Source organism: Solenopsis invicta, chromosome 5, assembly GCF_016802725.1.
Source record: "Solenopsis invicta isolate M01_SB chromosome 5, UNIL_Sinv_3.0, whole genome shotgun sequence".
NCBI lineage: Eukaryota > Metazoa > Arthropoda > Insecta > Hymenoptera > Formicidae > Solenopsis > Solenopsis invicta.
The window spans coordinates 2,466,973-2,486,408 of NC_052668.1; the positions used below are offsets into that span (position 1 = coordinate 2,466,973).

General features: G+C 35.8%; 1 protein-coding gene across 1 annotated transcript in view; it reads left to right on the forward strand.

Annotated features, from left to right (window-relative positions):
* LOC113004833 (A disintegrin and metalloproteinase with thrombospondin motifs 3) overlaps window positions 1-19,436 on the forward strand; it is a 122,825-nt gene that overhangs the window by 13,172 nt on the left and 90,217 nt on the right. The window contains exon 3 of the mRNA XM_026139297.2: window positions 6,648-7,381. Within this exon, the coding sequence (XP_025995082.1) occupies window positions 6,648-7,381 (734 nt within the window). The remainder of the gene's footprint in view (window positions 1-6,647; window positions 7,382-19,436) is intronic.

Here is a 19,436-nt window from a genome sequence, read left to right on the forward strand (position 1 = left end):
TTAGTGGACTTGCAGTTTCAAAGCAACTATGTGTTTTCTTTACATCAATTGATTCCTCTCTGTGCATAAAGTATTAAATTAAGAGCATCATAAATTGAATGTTTTACAAGATATTTAGTATTTTATGTCAAAATACTCTAACCTTCGAATCTCATAACTCAAAAGGTACTTAATAAAAATAAACTTTATTATAGTATTTTGGAAAGCTTTTAACACCAGTTAGATTCTGAAAAAAAATAGGTTGCTTTATTTTAAAAAATCAAGACCTAACCTAACCTTAGCGATTAAAAATTAAATAAATGATTATCTAGGCTAGTTTGAATTCAAAATTACAAACAAGAAACTTGGCTTGAGAACCGTGCTGGGTCAATAAAAGAAAACATTTGTAATTAAATAATAGCCAACTATCTGTGTTGTTGTTGCAATGTTGCCGAAAACAAAGGGCATTAGTTTTCAACAAATTTAGAACAAGGTGTGTGCCTTATTTGCCTTTGATTTGACATCACATGACTTCAGCACATTTTACCGCCAATATGCTGCGTATTTGCTGTCAACGGTTTATCACTATACATAAAGAGCAACATGAGAGCAAGTTGCCAACATGCTGAGTCATAAATTGCAGCAAAAATTCAACAACATGTCGAAAATGGTTAAATATTTTGTACTCTTATTTATTTCAAATATATAAAAAATAAATAAGTTATTTCTTTTTTCTGTTGAATTGTCACCAACCTGCTGTAAATGTACGATTAAAACCGATTAAAAAAAAGGTAACCCAAATCCATTGGGATTTCTACGTAAAATGCGTATTAAGACTGATTGAAAATAAGATCGGAACTCAGATAAATTTATTAAAACAGAATACATTAATGTAAACGTAATAAATATTTAGCTTACAAAAAATAATTCTTGTATCCTTTTCGTTAAAAAGGATTAAAAAAGATTAAATTTGAATTAAGCATTTAATTTATGTACAAGATTAAATAACAATAAAAATTGTTATTTATATGTAAAAATATAAAATTTTATGTGGAATAGCGTTCCACACACACATCACATTTGAAAAGAATGAGAGCAAGCATTCATCGAGAGGTTACAACAAGCAGGCTCTAAAGGCTTATTGAAGTATGAGCTGGGGAATTGGCGCTTAGATATAACACCTATGGCCGCACTTGACTCACGAGAAAATCCCATACGGCGTGGCCGCCTAGTGGTGGCGCCAGCACTCACCTGTTAATTCCATTTTAATCCGATCTGATAGCCAAGTATGTTTTGCAAAATTAGGCAACTTAATACTGAGCATGAATTTTCGACTAGTTGCTGTGTATTTGCTGAATACGTAACGCATAGTCATACGTTTTCAACAACATGAGAGCAAATTTGAGACATTTTATATCAGCAGATTCAGAGCAAACGGAGTGCACCTGTTGCTCATTCTGTTGCCAACAAAATGACTTCTAATCGTGGAAAACATTTTGCTTTATCAATCGTTTTCGACAACATAAGAGCAACATGATGATAATAAAAAGAGATAATAATGCTATGCTTTTGTCGTGTATTTGTTAAAAACATTAAATAAATTTGTAATGACGGGGAAAGATTGTATTGATTGTTTTATTTTGTAACGCAGCGATGTACAGTGAGTTGCATTGAGCCTGGGTACCGATTTTAAGGACCTAACCACGTTTTTTTCTTAGTTATTTTTGCGTTCATGACCAAATGCTGCTGTCAACGATCACCGCAGCATTCAGTCATGAACATAAAAATAATCAAGAAAGAAATGTGGTCCCTAAAATCGGTACCCCAGGCATCAATGCAACGCACTGTACAAAATCAACTGCAAAGATTATGAGTTTATTTATGTGACGGGACAGACAAAAAGGCAACTCAAAACTAGAGGGTGCTTTTCATCTAGGTTTTTAAGCGACACACATCGACACAGTGTCGGACACGGTGCGTTCCAACAGTAACACGCCACGGCACAATTGAACACAGCAGAACAGCATAGTCAAACACAGAAATCCGGTTCATCTTAGCCAACTTTCGAATAGCGTTTTAGAACATTTTTTTTTAAACATGTGATATAACGTGTCAAGAGGTATAACGGTAATCTCTACTAACATTTACATTTTTTAAAGACACGTGATATTTTAATGCAATTCTGTTTATTGTTTTAAAGTTTTGTAAGAAGTGCGAAATAAGTTATATGTGTACGTATTAAATTCTGCACACGCTCTTTATTTTTAACAATAGTTGCTGATGTCGTTGCAGAGATATTTTACGTAGCAAAAAACTGCGCAACAACATCGACACTACTATTGTTTTAAGATCAAAGAGCGTATATAAAATAGATACCCTGGACTATTTTAATGTTAAACTATTGTGTATGTGTGTGTGCGTGTGCGTGTGCGTGTGCGTGTGCGTGTGCGTGTGCGCGTGTGCGTGCGTGCGTGCGTGCGTGCGTGCGTGCGTGCGTGTGTGTGCGTGTGTGTGTGTGTGTGCGTGTGTGTGTGTGTGTGTGTGTGTGTGTGTGTGTGTGTGTGTGCGCATGTGTGTGTGTGTGCGCATGTTAAAATATCGTATATTTGCATATAAAAATTATCTTTTAATTATACTTTTATATCTTTAAATATAGCAATGTATTTTTACAAGCATTGCAATGAACAAATTATTTCATTTGATGTGCCTGTCCATGATTGTTTTATTGGAAAAGCAGTATTTATGGAAGAAAATAATAATTTTTTTATTTTATTACATAAAAAATGTGAGTATAATAAAACAATTTATTGCCCATTTTATTTTACTTATTAGCTATCTAGTAGCTAATAAGATCGTATGAGTATTATTAAATGAGCTCACTAGATATTTCATGATATGTACGACATAAGCAGACTAGCAGTCAAGTTCAAAACTAAACGCGTTCCATCAAGCATCTAAGTACGGTGTTTGGCCGTATCACACAGTGTTGATCTGTGTTCTTTAGATGGAAAGCACCTAGAGTCACAGAATATAGAACAGATATTAAACAATCTAATTCTCCTTCAGTTATTTCTAAACATCGCATCAGAAAAAAATCACGATTTTGATTGTGAAAAATGTGGAAATCCTAAATAAATAATCATCCTTTGTTAAGAGATCGATATTCAAAATGTTACATATCAAAAAAACAACAAAAAACTCAATAAATAAAGTGATACCAAACTTCTTTCTAATGCGTATCTTCCTATTCTCAAACGAATTTCCGCTTCCTAACTTTTACTCCTAATCTTTACCTCTGAATCTGTATGTTCTACCGCTGCTTCCATGTTTTTCCTTTATTATTTATCTCTGATCATTTAAAGATGTTACATCTTAACAAAAATCTTGAAGCTATGATTTTGAAACTCATAGGTATGATAATCGTTTTTCCTGTCATTATAATTTCAAACTGTCTCTAACTTATATTTTATAAATTTTTACTTGTACAGTTTTTATTTATTTAGTTTCAATTTATTTATTTATTTAATTGAGTTTTTATTCACTTAATTTTTTAATTTTATATTTTGACAAACATAACTTGTATTTATATTAATTTTTGTCGTTCAATATCTTATTTATTTATTTATTTTAAAGTGTGTTGAATTTGTAACTGTAGTTTGAGCCTTTTAACCAAAATTGATGTTGCAAAACCTGTGTCATATTATAACGTTCCATGAGACCATCACATAGAGACTGCGATCAGACACAATTTGTAATGCTTTGATGACTTTTTAATAAATTATCGAGGCGAACATTGCAGTAAACTACTATTTCTGTACCACTTGTAATTAAGTTACATAGTATTTTGATATACCTATAATCAATGTGACAAGACGAACATTATGAAATGTTGTTACAGATATTAAGATTCGTTGTACATACAATGAAGAAGATTGTTAATTAAAAGTCGAAATGTTTATTATATTTAATTAGAAATATTTTCATTTATTAACCCTTGCGTATAATACTCAGCACGGTTCTTAAGTTTGTTTCTTGTTTGTAATAATCGTATATATTTTAATATATCTATATGGACATATTTGTTATATAGGGTAGGAAAAAAATACCAGAACAGCGAAATATCTTGAAAACTAACCATTTAAAAAAAAGTGTTTTAGATAAAAGTTGTAGGGTTACAAAAGATTTATTTACTGATCTTATCAGTTTGACCTTGGATGGCGTCGCCAAGGTCAGATCGAAATCACATTAACTTTTTTAACTGGAACATCCTACTTTTGATTCCAAAATCTAATAGCTAGTGTCAACAACTTTCCAAAACACTATAAATAAGTTTATTTTCGTTAAGTACTTTCCGAGTTATGAGGCTTGAAAGTTACAGTATACTGTAGCTTTCAAGCCTAACAACTTAGAAAGTACTTAATGAAAAACAACTACTTTATACTGTTTTGAAAAGTTCTCGGAATTAACTACAAGAAAATGCAACAAAAGTAGGGGAAGACCGCAATAAAAATGCAATAAAAAAGAGAAGTACCGATACTGCTTAATTAGGAAACTACCGATACTCTAACATTCTATATTTTTTATTGCATTTTCTTGTAATTAATTTCGAGAAGTTTTCAAAACACTATAAAGAAGTTATTTTTCATTAAGTGTATTCCGAGTTAAGTTTTCATTAAGTACTTTCCAAGAAAGCTACAGTGTATTGTAACTTTTTCTCAAACTACATAACTTGAAAAGTACTTAATGAAAAATATCTTATTCATAATGTTTTGGTAACCTCTTGACCCCAGCTATTAGATTCTGGAATCAAAAATAAAGTATTCTATTTAAAAAAGTTAATGTGATTTTCATCTGACCTTGGCGACGCCATCCAAGGTCAAACTGATAAAATCAGTAAATAGATCTTTTAAAACTCTACAACTTTTATCTGAAACACTTTTTTTTTAAATGCTAGTTTTTGACATATTTTGCTGTCCCGGTATTTTTTCCCCACCCTGTATAATATATAATTATATACACAAAGTTGTTTACCGGGGAAATACGTCAAATTTACTACCGTTGAAGGTGACTTGAAATGCGTCCAGTCCAATTATCATTATTTATTAAGCGGTGCAATCTAAGTTTGTTTTCTGCAATTCTGAATATGTTAAAGTTTATTTATTTATTATAAATTATAATGTTTACCCAATAATTTCTGTGTTGACTCAAATTTCCCGTTTTTATTTTATATTAGATGTACAACTTTGCTTCTGCCGTTTTTCCCGACATTCGAGGGTTATTGTAAAAAACTGGTTCTACATTTACGATTCAAAATATTGTCCATCACTGGCCATTACTTTCTTCCATCCTTCGGGCAGCGTACGAATCCCGGGTCAAAAGAACTGCTCATCTTTTGAGACAATCCACGTATCAATCCAATTTTTGACTTCTTCATGAGAACGAAAATACTGGTCAACTAGGCCTTGATCGAAACAAGTAATAGTCAAAGGGAGTAATGTCTGGAGAATACGGCGGCTGGGATAGGACTTTCTATTTCAACGTTTCCAAGTATGTTCTGACCGACTTTACAACATAGGGTCAAGTATTGTTATGCTACAAAATCACTTTATCATGTCTTTTGTTGTATTACGACCGTTTTGCCAATGCTCGGCTTAAACGTATTAATTACTTTTGACGTAGATCGCCTGTGATTACTTCAGACGGTTTTGGCAGCTCATAATACGCTATGCCAAGCTAGTCCCACCAAATACAGAGTATGACCTCCGAACTGTGAATATTCGGTTTGGCCGTCGACGTGGAAACATGGCCGGAAATTTCCCATGATTTTCTGCGCTTGAGGTTATCGTAATGAACCCATTTTTTGTACTCCAGTCACAATGCGATGCAGAAATCCCTTCCGTTTTTGTCTTTCAAGTAACTGTTCACAAGCAAACAAATGCCGTTCAATATCTTTCGGCTTCAAGTCGTACAACACCCAATTTCCTTGTTTTTGAATCATTCCCATGGCTTTCAAGTGTTTTGAAATGGTTTGTTGAGTCATTTTCAATGAATCTGCTAATTCTTTTTGCGTTTGACACGAGTCTTCATGAAGTAATGCCTCCAATTCTACATCTTTGAAAACCTTTTCTCTTCCAGCGCCATGCTGGTCTTTGATGTCAAAATCATAGTTCATGAAGCGTTGAAACCACTCACGACACGTTCTTTCACTAATAGCAGTCTCGCCATAAGTATTTGAGAATATGCAATGAGACTCAGCCGCAGATTTCTTCATATTAAAGCAGAAAATTAAAATCTCCCGCAAATGACAAGAATTTGGCTCGTAAACTGATACCTTCAATTGAGAATAACTTTACGATGCGGACACAAATCGACTAATGTTTCGATGGGGTTATGTTGACAAATGCCCAAGCTTATTGTATGATATCTATATCTGTTTATTTTCAGCACCACATACCGCTAAAGCCATTTATTAGAAAACGGCGGAAGCAAAGTTGTACACCTAATATAAATACTTATTATTATTTATAATCCAGTATTTGAACAGAATATTCAAATAACATCACGTTCCGTTAAGGATAAAATATTCTGAGAAAAATTTTCACCAGGACTGTCTTTTTGTTTATGAATATGTGTGTAAAACATAAAAAATGCGTCTCTTTTGGAAGTAGCACGGGTTCATCTTTTTGGAGAATGCTACGTTGGAGATCACACCTTTGCAAAACGGTCTTACATCTTCACCCTTGCTCGTTGATAATAGTTACGTTAAAGAAGAAATCGATCTTACGTTGGATGAACTTCACGTGGTCAAGCGATCACCGCCGAGATTATTGCCCACTGATTCAAATTTTGAAACGAAGCAACGAATACGAGATGCAAAAGGAAAATTAACATTAGAATTGGCAGTCTTTTTTGACGAAGCTGCATACCGCTTGTTTTCGCCTTTTTTCGATGAAGATGATGAAAGGATTCGTGACATGTTACTAGTGTATGTGAATGGTATCCAAGCATTGTATCATCATCCGAGTCTCGGTGTCCCAATCGATATTTCATTAATACGCTTAGACATTATTCAGAGGCAACCGTTTGATCTACCGCATTTTGGCGGTGAGAGAGGTAACTTATTGGACTCGTTTTGCAATTACGAGAACGCTCGTAATCCTCCGGAGGACTCTGATTCGCGTCACTGGGACATGGGTCTTTACGTGACCGGACTGGATCTTTACGCAATCGAGAATGGAAGAAGAAACAGTGCCACTATGGGACTGGCTACTGTTGGTGGTCTGTGCATTCCGCGTTATTCCTGCGTAATAGCGGAATTGGGAGTTACGGATCAACTTGGTAAGCCATATCCATCTGCGGGCTTTACATCTGTTTACATTGCCGCTCACGAGATCGGTCACAAGTAAGTCATATAATACGATAAGTAAGACAAATGATTTAATTACTGATATATACGGTGTTTAGTATCGGAAAAAATCGATAAAATCTAAAATTTATTTTTTATATCTCTGAGAATCATCGATGTTCATGGAATTTTATTAGTATTTAGAGAATATTTTGGGAAACTATTTTTAAGTTTAAATTTTATCTTTCTTGTTCTGACAAATTTGATACTTTAATCATTTTTTTTTTAATAATGCAAAATCGGATAGCAATTCAATAAGTAAGAAACATTAAAATAACATTAGAAATGTTCATGTGTAACGCTAATGGTTTTCGGACGGTGTCGGGATCAAGGATTTGGTTGGATATAAGCTCGTTGAATTACCGAGTCGTTCAAATAATCGCATGAATGAAAATAAAGACTATAGATTTATTTTAAAAAATATCAAACTAATACTTATGATTAGATTATGCTATGCCTAAAAATCAAGCTTAAACTAAATGTACAGATAATTGTTTGAGATAATCAGATTTACTATATGAACAACCATGATTGTCTCGAAATAATCAGATTAAACAGATAACTGAATTAAACGAACAGATAATTGAAATAATCAGACTTAACTAATTGTCTCGAGGTGGCTTTTTATATATGTAGATATGTAACGATGTTTTGCAAGGTTATACAGACACGGCGTCCGGTTGGTGTCGGGAAATCGCGGAACGCATTGGCGCGTGTGATAGTCGCGGCGAACGTGAATTGGTTGGTGTGTTGGTACGGTTACATTAGCGATTCCGCGGTTTGCCCGAGCAACCTCGTGCAAATGAGGCAATTGTATTGTCAAGGCGCGGATACTTTGACAGTATTTAGGTTTACGAATGGCCCTGTCGGCGTCGAGAATGCTCAACGATGTTGTTCTCCTCGAGTATGCTCTAAGATGGAGCGGATTGGCCAGGGATATCTGGTCTGCAAGTTCGACGAGAATGCTCGTCGCGGACGTGAACGGGATTGGTCGAGAAGGCCGCTGGATTCGAGGATGCTCGCCATGATTGGCTGTGGCGAGGATGCTCGCCGTGGAAGCGGTTGCGAATCGAGGATTCTCGGCCGCTCAGGACGACGAGGATTCTTATCGAGGGTATAGGAAGAGGCGAGTATGCTCGTCCTTGAGGTAGTTGGGAGCGCGTCGAGAATACTCGACTGGGACGGACCGGAGAGATCTGACTTCGGCATTGCTACTACTGGTATCCAAGCGTGCGGTTGTGTGCGCCAATCCGCGCGCTCGGCTGGCGCGTCTATAATGGAAGCGTTGCGGAACGCCACGGACGGTACTCGTGCCTATGCGTGATCGCCCCGAGAGGTTAGCTCGGTGCGCACACGTGGCGATGTCGCGGTGTTCGGACGGTCGGAGCACAGGGCCTTGCACATGAAATGCATAACAGAGCATAAGCGTAGTATAAAGCCTCTGAACCAATGGGAATTTTATGTAAATCAATATGGCGACTTTATGCTGGATGCTCATTGGTCCATCGGTCTTATGTTGTGCTTATGTTATGTTATGCATTTCATGTGCAAAATCCTTAAGTTGACTCTGTATCGGCACCTTTGATCTGATGACTACAAGATCGCCATGTTGCTAGTTGTGCGTGGATCCAATAGCGTTTGCGAGCGCAGTAGTTTAATTTAACCTGAGTCGGGTTAATGATGCCATATGCTGGAATTATCCAATCAGAACTTAACCGCCATATTGCTGGTTGTGCAATTCGGTCATGCACAACTTTCTCCGTGCTTTGTGACAGAGTCAACCTACTGTTCTTTCTACCTCCGCGTCGCTAGCTGTCGGACTTACAGATATAACAATTTTGAAGGTGCCATTTGTTTGCTAATCGTTTGCTAGTGTTTGCATGTTTTTTTGTTTTGTTTGCATATTAATTAGTTTAAACAAAAAATCGAAATTAAAATTTGGACAAGTAAAAAGTCGTTTTAGCCTTTACCTCGTGATTTCCTGAATAATTCAGTGTCGAATCGTTTGCTAGTTGTTTGCCAGTTCCGAATATATAAGTATTATTCTAATTATATCGATAAATAATGTACTAATTCATTTATTAATAAATGAGATTTTATAGTAACTTTAACCCTAGTAACTTTCTAGGTGACTCGATCACGAGGTAAAGGCTAAAACGACGTTTTACTTGTCCAAATTTGTCCAAATTTTAATTTCGATTTTTTGTTTAAACTAATTAATATGCAAACAAAACAAAAAACATGCAAACACTAGCAAACGACTAGCAAACGAATGGCACCTTCAAAATTGTTATATCTGTTAGTCCGACAGCTGGCGGCGCGGAGGTGTTCTTTCTTATACCGTGGTCGGAGTGACAGTGCGCGCGAGGTGGAGAGGCGTTTTGTTACAAATATTTTCAAATATTATATAAACGTTTTAAACAAAATTTTACTACATTCTTTATGAAAAACCATTCAAAATTTGAATGTTTACACTATAAAACAACTTAAAAAAACACCCAAAATATATTACACTCAATTTAGTGTTAAGATAGTAAATTTGAATGTAACCTATAAGTATTATTCTCAATTTGAAAGTTAATTTAAATGTTACTCTTTAAGTTGAATAGATTCAATGTTTACAATGTTAGAAATTAGTTCGCATTCTCGGACTAATAATTGTGTAACCTAACCATAACCATAACCTAACTGAGGTGGGAGGATCCCGTTTGGACATTAGAACATATACTACTAGAAGAAGAATTGTCTATGCCGCCTTTGATCTTGCCTGAAGCCAACATCTGTGCGGCTAGAAACTCCCAATTGATTGTAATGCGCATCCGCAGTATCACTCCTTCATTTCCCTTTCCGCAGACATGAGGGACACAAGAACTCTGACGCACTACCTAACCAAACCAATAGCAGACGGCACATGTGCATTAATTACGATTAAGTGGGAGTCTCTAGCTCTTCTCTCTCGTACAGATGTTGGCTTCAGGTTGAACATCCAATTCCTCTTCCAGTAGTATATGTTCTAAGATTTGGACACAGCATCGATTGAACAGCAATATTACAGCAATATGTCTGTAATATTTCAGTAATATTACTGAAATATTGCAGTAATATTACTGCAATAAATTTTCGCGGACATTAGACATTGCAGTAATATTGCTGCAATATTACTGCAATATATCTTTGCAATATTAGCGCGATATTTCAGAAATATTACATGCTGTGCAGGTGACTATATACGATCATGAAAGCATGAAATTATTAAACATGAGACAAATGTTGCAATAACTGTCACATTCCTTTTATATGGTTTTAACATTTATTTCATTAATTATCCAAGGGACATAATTTCATAACCTTACACCTGTCAAATTGCATGAGAATGAACGAGCGTGAAATATTAGGTGAAAACAATATAAATAAGGTGTGTGTTATTCACAGCTTATTTATATTGCTTTCATCTAATGTTAATGTATATTTCACGCTCGCTCATTCTCATGCAGTGTGATAGGTGTAAGGTAGAGTCCTATATAAAGAGAGAAGCGACATCGAACCCCTACCACAATCTTTAGTATCCAATTGAGTCCTCCACCGCCATTTTGGGACCGCTCCAACGTCATTAAACACCATTCGTATCATGCTGCAAACAGCTGTGGTCACAATATGGCTGCTCGCTTAGCCAATCAAGTATCAAACAGATTACCAATCAGAGCTTCGGACATCAATGTCGCTTCTCTCTTTATATAGGACTCTAGTGTAAGGTTATGAGGTTAACGTCCCTTGATTGAATTAATGAAAATAATATGAAAGCCATATAAAATGAATGTGAGAGTTATTGGAATGTCTGCTTCGTGTTTTGTAATCAGTTACATTAATGATGGACGTGTTTTGTAAATGCTGAAAGTGAATTGTCATACATTTTACACATATGAATGCAACGCAACAAATATTGCAACTGTTATGTTTGAAGTGTACATGAATATAGTCATAAAATAAAGTTAATTAGGCCAAATGCGCGTAATAAAATTTGACTTAGGACGTGTGTTATCGGGACGTGCGTTATTGGGCAAAAGCATGTTTTACTTCGTGGGTTATTGGGACGTGTGCTAAAAAGACATGGGCTACCGAGACGTGCGCTAAAGAGATGTTTGCTATCAAGACGCGCGCTAAATAAACGTGAGCTATCGAGACGTAAGCTAAAGAGACGTGGACTATCGAGACATGCGCTATAGAGACGTGAGGAGGGTCCCAGATGCGCACAAACCCAATTAGACACCACCAATTATAGCGGCCGATGCCTAGAGTATTTTCGTTGGTTGGGTTAGATTAGATTATGTGATTGGTGGTGTCCGATCGGGTCTGTGCGCATCTGGGACCCTCCCAAGACGTGAACTATCGAGACGTGCGCTAAAGAGATGTGGGCTATCAAGACGTGCGCTAAAGAGATGTGGGCTATCGATGACGTGCGCTAAAGAGACATGGGCTATCGAGATGTGCACTAAAGAAATGTGGGCTATTAAGACATGGGCTATCGAGAGGTAGGCTATCGAGACATGCGCTAAAAGGACGTGGGCTATCGAGACGTCTGCTAAATAGACGTGGGTTATCGAGATGTCCGCTAAATAGACGTGGGCTATCGAGATATGCGTTATCGAGCACGTGCGGATTCTACTTTGTGCGTTATTGGGCAGATGTGCGTTTTTTTGTGGGTTATCGGGCAGCTGCGCATTTTACTTCGTGCGCTATCGGAACGTGTGCTGAAGAGATGTGGGTTATCGGGAATTATTTTAAATTTGACGTGTGCTATTAGGATGTAGGCTATCGCAACATGCGCTATCGGGATCCTTTCGTCTGGTCGCATATTCTGGACGTTTTTCGGCTATAGTTCACTTTAAACGGATCAATTGTTGGGGCGGATCCCAATAGCGCTTGGAACCGATAGCCCACCACTATTCATAGCGGTCGATGTTTAGAGTTTTTCCGTTGGTTGGATTAGATAAGTCAAGATGATATGTTGATGGGCTATCGCATCGTGCGCTATCGGATCCTGTCCAATTGTTGTCTGTAGAAATCTCCCGTGATAGTTTGACTATGTTTTAGCAGTTCATATTGGATCACATTTTTCTGATCCAAATGCAGAGCATTACTTTAGCACCATGGATATTCGACTTCGGCGTTGATGTTCCTGCTTGCCCGGGCTTTACATACAATTTTTTGCGTTTTGGATTGTTGTAGTGAATCCATTTTTTGTCCCCGGTAATAAATCGATGCAGAAAAGATTTCTTTTTGTACTGTTCAAGCAATATTTTGGACATGCAAAATTGTCGTCCGATATCTCTCGGTTTCAATTAGTATGGGACTCAATTTTCTTGCTTTTAGATGTATTCCGCGGCTTTGAGTCGTTTCGAAATAGCTTGTTAAGTAACTTCTAATGTTTTTGCGAGGTCTTCTTGCGTTTGACACGCATCTTGATCGAGTAATGTTTCTAATTCTTTATCTTCAAACTTTTTCGGTTGATCCGAACGCTCTTTGTCTTCAACATTAAAATCATCATTTTTAAATCGTCAAAACCATTCTCTGCAAGATTTATCCAATGTTGCAAATCCACCATACACTTCCACAAATATTCGATGCGCTTCAGCTGCACTTTTCTTTTAATTGAAACAGAAAATCAAAACTTCCCACAAATGATGCTTATTTGGAAACTCGACATTTTCAACGCAATAAAAATTAAACTTGTTGTGCAAAACTCAAAGACTTGTAAACAATATTTGGTTGACAGGTGTTGACTTTTACGATACAGCAAAAATCAGCTGTTGTCGTCAATTGTAGCACTAAGAGCCATCTTTTGAAAACGGACCGAACTAAGTTGTACACCCAATAGTACGCACTGAGTTGCATTCGCCGCAGGTAGTTGGTCGTTTCCGTTGGCACCGTCATCGCGCAAATCGAAACGTCTAATTACTAGCGGCGAGTGCACACTCAGTGCGCACTAGTTTTCCCAATGAAAGACGCTATTACTTATCAAGTACATTTTCAATACGAGGCAAATTAGAAAACTCGAAAACCTGAAAACGTAACGGGCAATGGCCTAAAACGTGCTGCAAAAACACTGACAAAGCGGAAGCAGTAATTGCGCCAAATAGCAGCTTTGCTAAGTATACTAAGTTTAAAAGACGACGCTTGACAATCAAGTGTCGGAAAGTTAATCAAGCGTTTATACGAAGCACATCTACCCATTAGCAATACACACGAAGCAGTCAGTCACACGAAGAAATCATATCTATGAGGAAGCAACACATACAGCTCAGTCACACCGTTTAGCATACACACTCGTATCTGCCGAAATACGCTACTGTAACGTAAGGGCGGATCTCAATAGCGCACGGGACCGATAGCCCACCACCACTCACAGTGACCGATGCCTAGAATTTTTCCGTTGGTTGGGTTAAATAAGTCAAGATAATTGGTTGGTAGGCTATCGCATCGTGCGCTATCGGATCCCGTCCGTAACGTGAGCATCCGCTCGTGAGTATCACCAGATACCCCTAAATACACCCATTTTTCCGCCTGCCTTCTCGCGGGTCCTTATCCTTTTCCGGCATCCTCGGGCTTAGACCCGACTTTGTATGCACGCTAGTTGTATGTACAACACTGGCGGACCCGGAAATAATTAAAGAACGATGACGTTCTCGATTATAGATAGAAATTTGCGATTGTTAACATAAATATTTGAGTAATACATTATTAAAATTTTGATTTTTTATTATACAAATACTTCATAAACAAGTATACATACTTATAATGCAATAACATCATATACACTAAGCATCAAAATTATTGCAACACTTATTTATACCAAAATTTTGCACAACTTTAAATTATCATAACTTCGTTAAAAATTATCGTACTTGAAAATTTTCTTTATTTTAAAGCTTGGAGTCTCAACTTTAAAGTGCATTTGGCCAATTTTGAATTTTTGGTTTCCTTTTTCTACTTCTTTTTAAAAAGTAATGAGGTGTTTTGTTTCTAAACATTTGCATAGTTTGACGCACTCCATTGAATAGAATGAATTTTGATTGCAAATGTCACAATAGCCATTATAAAATTTGGAGTTTTCCCTGCAAATTAAAAAAAAATCAAATTTATACGATTTTTTTTTTTTTTTTTTTTCGAAAAATTAGGATGTATCAAAATTATGTATGCATTTTTGTCAATTATCGCCAGCATTATTCGGATTTCGATTTGTCTCATTGATGAGGTCATCTTTTCTAGCTGACGTTATACATAATTCGACAGTTTTTGCATGATTTAGAGAAACGCTGTGAAATGTAGCGATTTATATTGACTACCATAAATCTATAAACACCAAAACTCTCTATAAGTATAAATTTATTTTTTACTGTATAATTCAAAAAGCAAATGATAAAGTCGTAACAATGCCTCGTTTAAACAAAATTAAATGTGCACAAATTATATGCTCTTTTGGAAGAAAAATTAAATCAATGTTATGTTGCAAGGAGAATAGGTCATCGATCCTCTATCTCTCGAGTTTGGGCTCGTTATCAAGAAACAGGCAAATTTCGTATAACGTTAGATCTAAAGAAGATCGCCTCATCAATGAGACAAATCGAAATCTAGGTAATGCTGGATAACTGACAAAAATGCATACATAATTTTGATACATCTTACCTCCTCAAAAAAAATCGTACAAAATAGATTTTTTTTAATTTACAGGGAAAACTCTAAATTTTACGATGGTTATTGTGACTTTTGCGAAAAAAATTCATCCTACACCGTGGAGTGCGTCAAACTATGCAAATGTGTGGAAACAAAACACGTCATTACTTTTAAAAAAACAGTGGCAGAAGAAAAGCAAAAATTTAAAATTGGCCAAATGCATCTTAAAATAGAGACTTTAAGCTTTAAAATAAAAAAAAACATTTTTCAACTACGACAATTTTTAACGAAATTATGATAATTTAAAGTTGTGCGAAATTTTGGTATAAACCCAGATAACCAAGCTAGATTCAGCACATATATATATATATATATATATATATTGTAACAATAAGAGTACTGGGTAAAAGAAAAAAAAAAAACTTGTGGACTCGAACCCGCGACGGCCGCGACCTGCAAAACTATAGGCGCTCGCGCTGTCCGCCACACCACGCTGCTACTTGCCAAACTCCTTCAATGTTACGGTATTAAAGCTATATGGTGAAATTCAAACAACGATTTCACGTCAACGGTTGAGTAGTGCATCGTCTCCGTTTAGCATTTAGTACTTCTATACTAATACTACATAACTGTAAAGGGGTGACACTCTTTTGGACACAACACGATTGGACACCAACCAATCATCTTGACTTATCTAACCAAACCAACGGAAAAACTCTAGGCATCGGCCGCTGTGAGTGGTGGTGTCCAATCGTGCGGTGTCCAATCGTGCGCACCCCCTGTAAAGTTTCATCAAAATCGGTGACCCGGGTTTTGTGTGGTGCCCTTGTGAGTCAGCAACAGGAGAGCAAAAACACAACATCAGTTAATGAAATGTTAAGAGCAAACGTTTATTAATAATAACATTTTATGTTGACTGCAAACTGTCGGCTCCTTATGAGCTTGCATTCGTATATGTCATAATGACAGTAATATGTCAGCAAAATGATGTCACGTATGATATAATAAGTTTAATACAAGAAGTAGAATATTTGGTGAATATTGTTAAAGATTCTAAATTGCAACTTATTATCGACAATTTGGTGACATGACAATATTCGGTCCCACCGTGTGTAAAATCCCACGCGAACAAGTGAGTGCTAATGCCACCGCTAGGGGGCCACGCTGCGGAGGATTTCTCGTGAGTCAAGTGTGGCCACAGGCGTTATATCTAGACGTCACCGCGGCCGGGGTGCGCACGATTGGACACTGCATGATTGGACACCACCACTCATAGTGGCCGATGCCTAGAGTTTTTCCACTGGTCAAACGCTGTGAGTGGTGGTGTCCAAAAAGGTGTCACCCACCGCGGCCGACTCCCCAATTCATACCATGGTTCATACTTCAGTGAGTCTTTAAGAGCTACATGTTGTAACATCGAGACGAATACTCGCTCTCATTCTTTTAAAATGACGTGTGTTTGGAACGCTGTTTCACATAAAATTTTTTATTTTTGGTGCAAAAATCCCGATCGATTACTTTTTTTTCAATCGGTTTTAATCGCACATTTTTGGCAGGGAAGTATCTTGAGACTATATTAATATTTTGATGAAAGAATTTTGCAAATATTGCAGCAAATGTATACAAATTTCTTGCAAAAATTTGACTGCAAAATCTTTTAGAAGAATTAAGTATAATGAGGAAGCAGATCATAACGTCTTGTTGGCAGAATTTTTCAAGAATCTGCTGTAAGATTTATTGCAATCTTGCAGAAAATTACTACTAGAGTAGTAATCAAATTGCCGACAACAAAACTTTACGTGTAGATATCATGTATGATGATAACTTGCTGACATTTTGATATCAAATACATCAGTTGAATGTAGTGCACGCATGATAACAATTTGCTGGCAATTTACTAAATTTAAATGAAGACTTTAGTAACGTCAGAACAATGAACAGTTTGTGGAAACATCTTGGTTCTAATTTGATGAAATTGAATGCAAAATAAGTGACAACAAAATATAATCTGATTACGGTCATTTGGTTATCAGGGAATGAGTGTTGCGATAATTTTGTTGCCTAGTGTATATTGCTTTAAAATTTCAATTCTTTTTGATCAGTTATTATCTCTGTGGATAATCAAACTTACAAGGAATCTTTCGGAAGTGTTCGCTTCAGATTTAGACGAGCCTTTAATATGTTATACTAAAGATCAAAATAAAAGACATGTATTTTTTTATACGTGCCCAATCTCACTTTTAGGGGGTGAAACACCCCTTTGAAAAAAATCAGTTTTCTACTTTCAAAACAAATATTGTTAAAACTATAAGAGATAGAAAAAAATGTTCTAATTAAAAAAAATGGCTTGAAGAGTACTTTATAATAGTGATAAAAAAATTCTTTTTAATTTTTTTATACTTTCCACCACCACTTACTTATTGTTTTCAAAATTTTTATTTCTTTTTATAAGCAAAATAAAGCTTATTTTGTTACAAATTCAATGGTATATGATAAAATTATGTTGCGACATTTCCATTTTCTAAAAATAATTAAAAACCTCTCCATAAGCATATGGTACGACATCTATTAAGCTGACACAGCTAATTCATAAGGCCTCTAGATCAATGAGAATCTTATGTAAATCAATATGGCGACTTTATTAATTAATATATATGATGTATTTACTATCTTTTCATACACTTGGTATCTATAAACCGTATTTGTTGAAAGAATCATATATTTTCTCGACGTTGCCATTTGGCACTGATTTACATTTGTAAATCAGTGCAACAGAAAGAATATATGTTTCCAATTGCGAGTACTACAAAACAGTATTTAAGAATACGAGATAAGAACCGTATACACTTTTCTACCATTCGCAACGTGCGTATACGTATTGTTGCGTATAAATTCAAGATTAGGCCCACAATCGCGCACAGACTCGATTGGACACCGCCAATCATAGCGGCCGAGTATTTTCGTTGGTTGCGTTAGGTTAGATTACGTGATTGGTGGTGTCCGATCAGGTCTGTGCGCAACTGGGACTTCACTCACGCTCGAGCAGTGCCGAGTGATACGTTAAGCTGAATGCACAATGAAAAGCACAGACAATAGGAACAAGGAATAACAACAGGCAATAGATTTCAACTAATCAGAAGCCGCGAGAAATATCTATCTTTAAAGTGCGCCTGTTATAAAGAGAATATACTTTTTTTACAAAACCCAAGTGGTACTATCTCTGTATTGTTATTAAAAAATCTTCATATTTTAAAAATTCAAGTGGTAGCATCATTTTCTCATTAAAAAGTTTTATTCCAACCCAAGTGGTATTCCATTAAATAAATAATATTTTAAAATTGTGTAATTTAATTCAACTTAAATGGATTTAAAAAACAAAATCTTTTAAATAATCAAAGTGTACGATCTTTGTATTTTCATTGAAAAATCTTTCAGTTTTAACCTAAATGGTTTATTTAATTTCAATAAGTTTTAATGGAATATATAACATTTAATTTAAAAGAATTAAAAAGGAAGCAGTACAAAATGAAAAAATTTTATTAAAATAAAAAATTTTTAATGCACAAAAACATGGCACTGCTAGATAAGAACCGATGTAACTAACAAAGTTTTGTTGGTAACGGCGTCATATTGAAGTCGTAGTAGTAAAAAATGTGTTTTGTGGCAGTCGAAGTAATTTCTGATAGTCAGCTTTTCTTCGAAATTTAAATAAGATAATAAGGTTTGTTTGAAAACTTTGAATGTACCGTGTCCACTTGAATGTATTTGAAACATTTCGTGTTTACTTTTTGCTGTGTGATGTCTATTTTTGTCGATCATACGCAATAATGCGCACAGTTGATGTTGGGGCTATTTGTAATACCAAGCACCGGGGCGATTTGTTAATACTGATTGCAGCGCCTAACTTAAGTTGGGTAACTCTAACCCTTTGGCTGTGTTACGAACATCTGCGCTACACATAGTTAAGCATTGAGGTAAAGTTCTTTATTGATTTAGTTCAAACTTGATAATATTGTGTATTTTATTACGTAGAACATGAATATGAATATAAAATCGTCACTCCTAAGCAGGTAAAAAGTTATAAAACGTTAAAGATTGACATTTGTGAGGTTAGGAAATTTGTCACACCGATGACATAAAAAGACATGCAAACGTGTACGTTTGCATTTGTTTTTTGTATAACTATATCTTTTTTTAAATAAAAGAAAGTCTTAACAACAGCTTTTTCACAGTTTTTCAACTTGAAACACAAATTTCAGGATATTCCCGGACTAGTTACGAATTACCCCGGGCTTGGAACTATTCGTAATTTTTGGTATTGGTCGACATTTTTATATGTACACCCATGGAATTTGATTCTGTCCATGGGGAAATTTTCTAA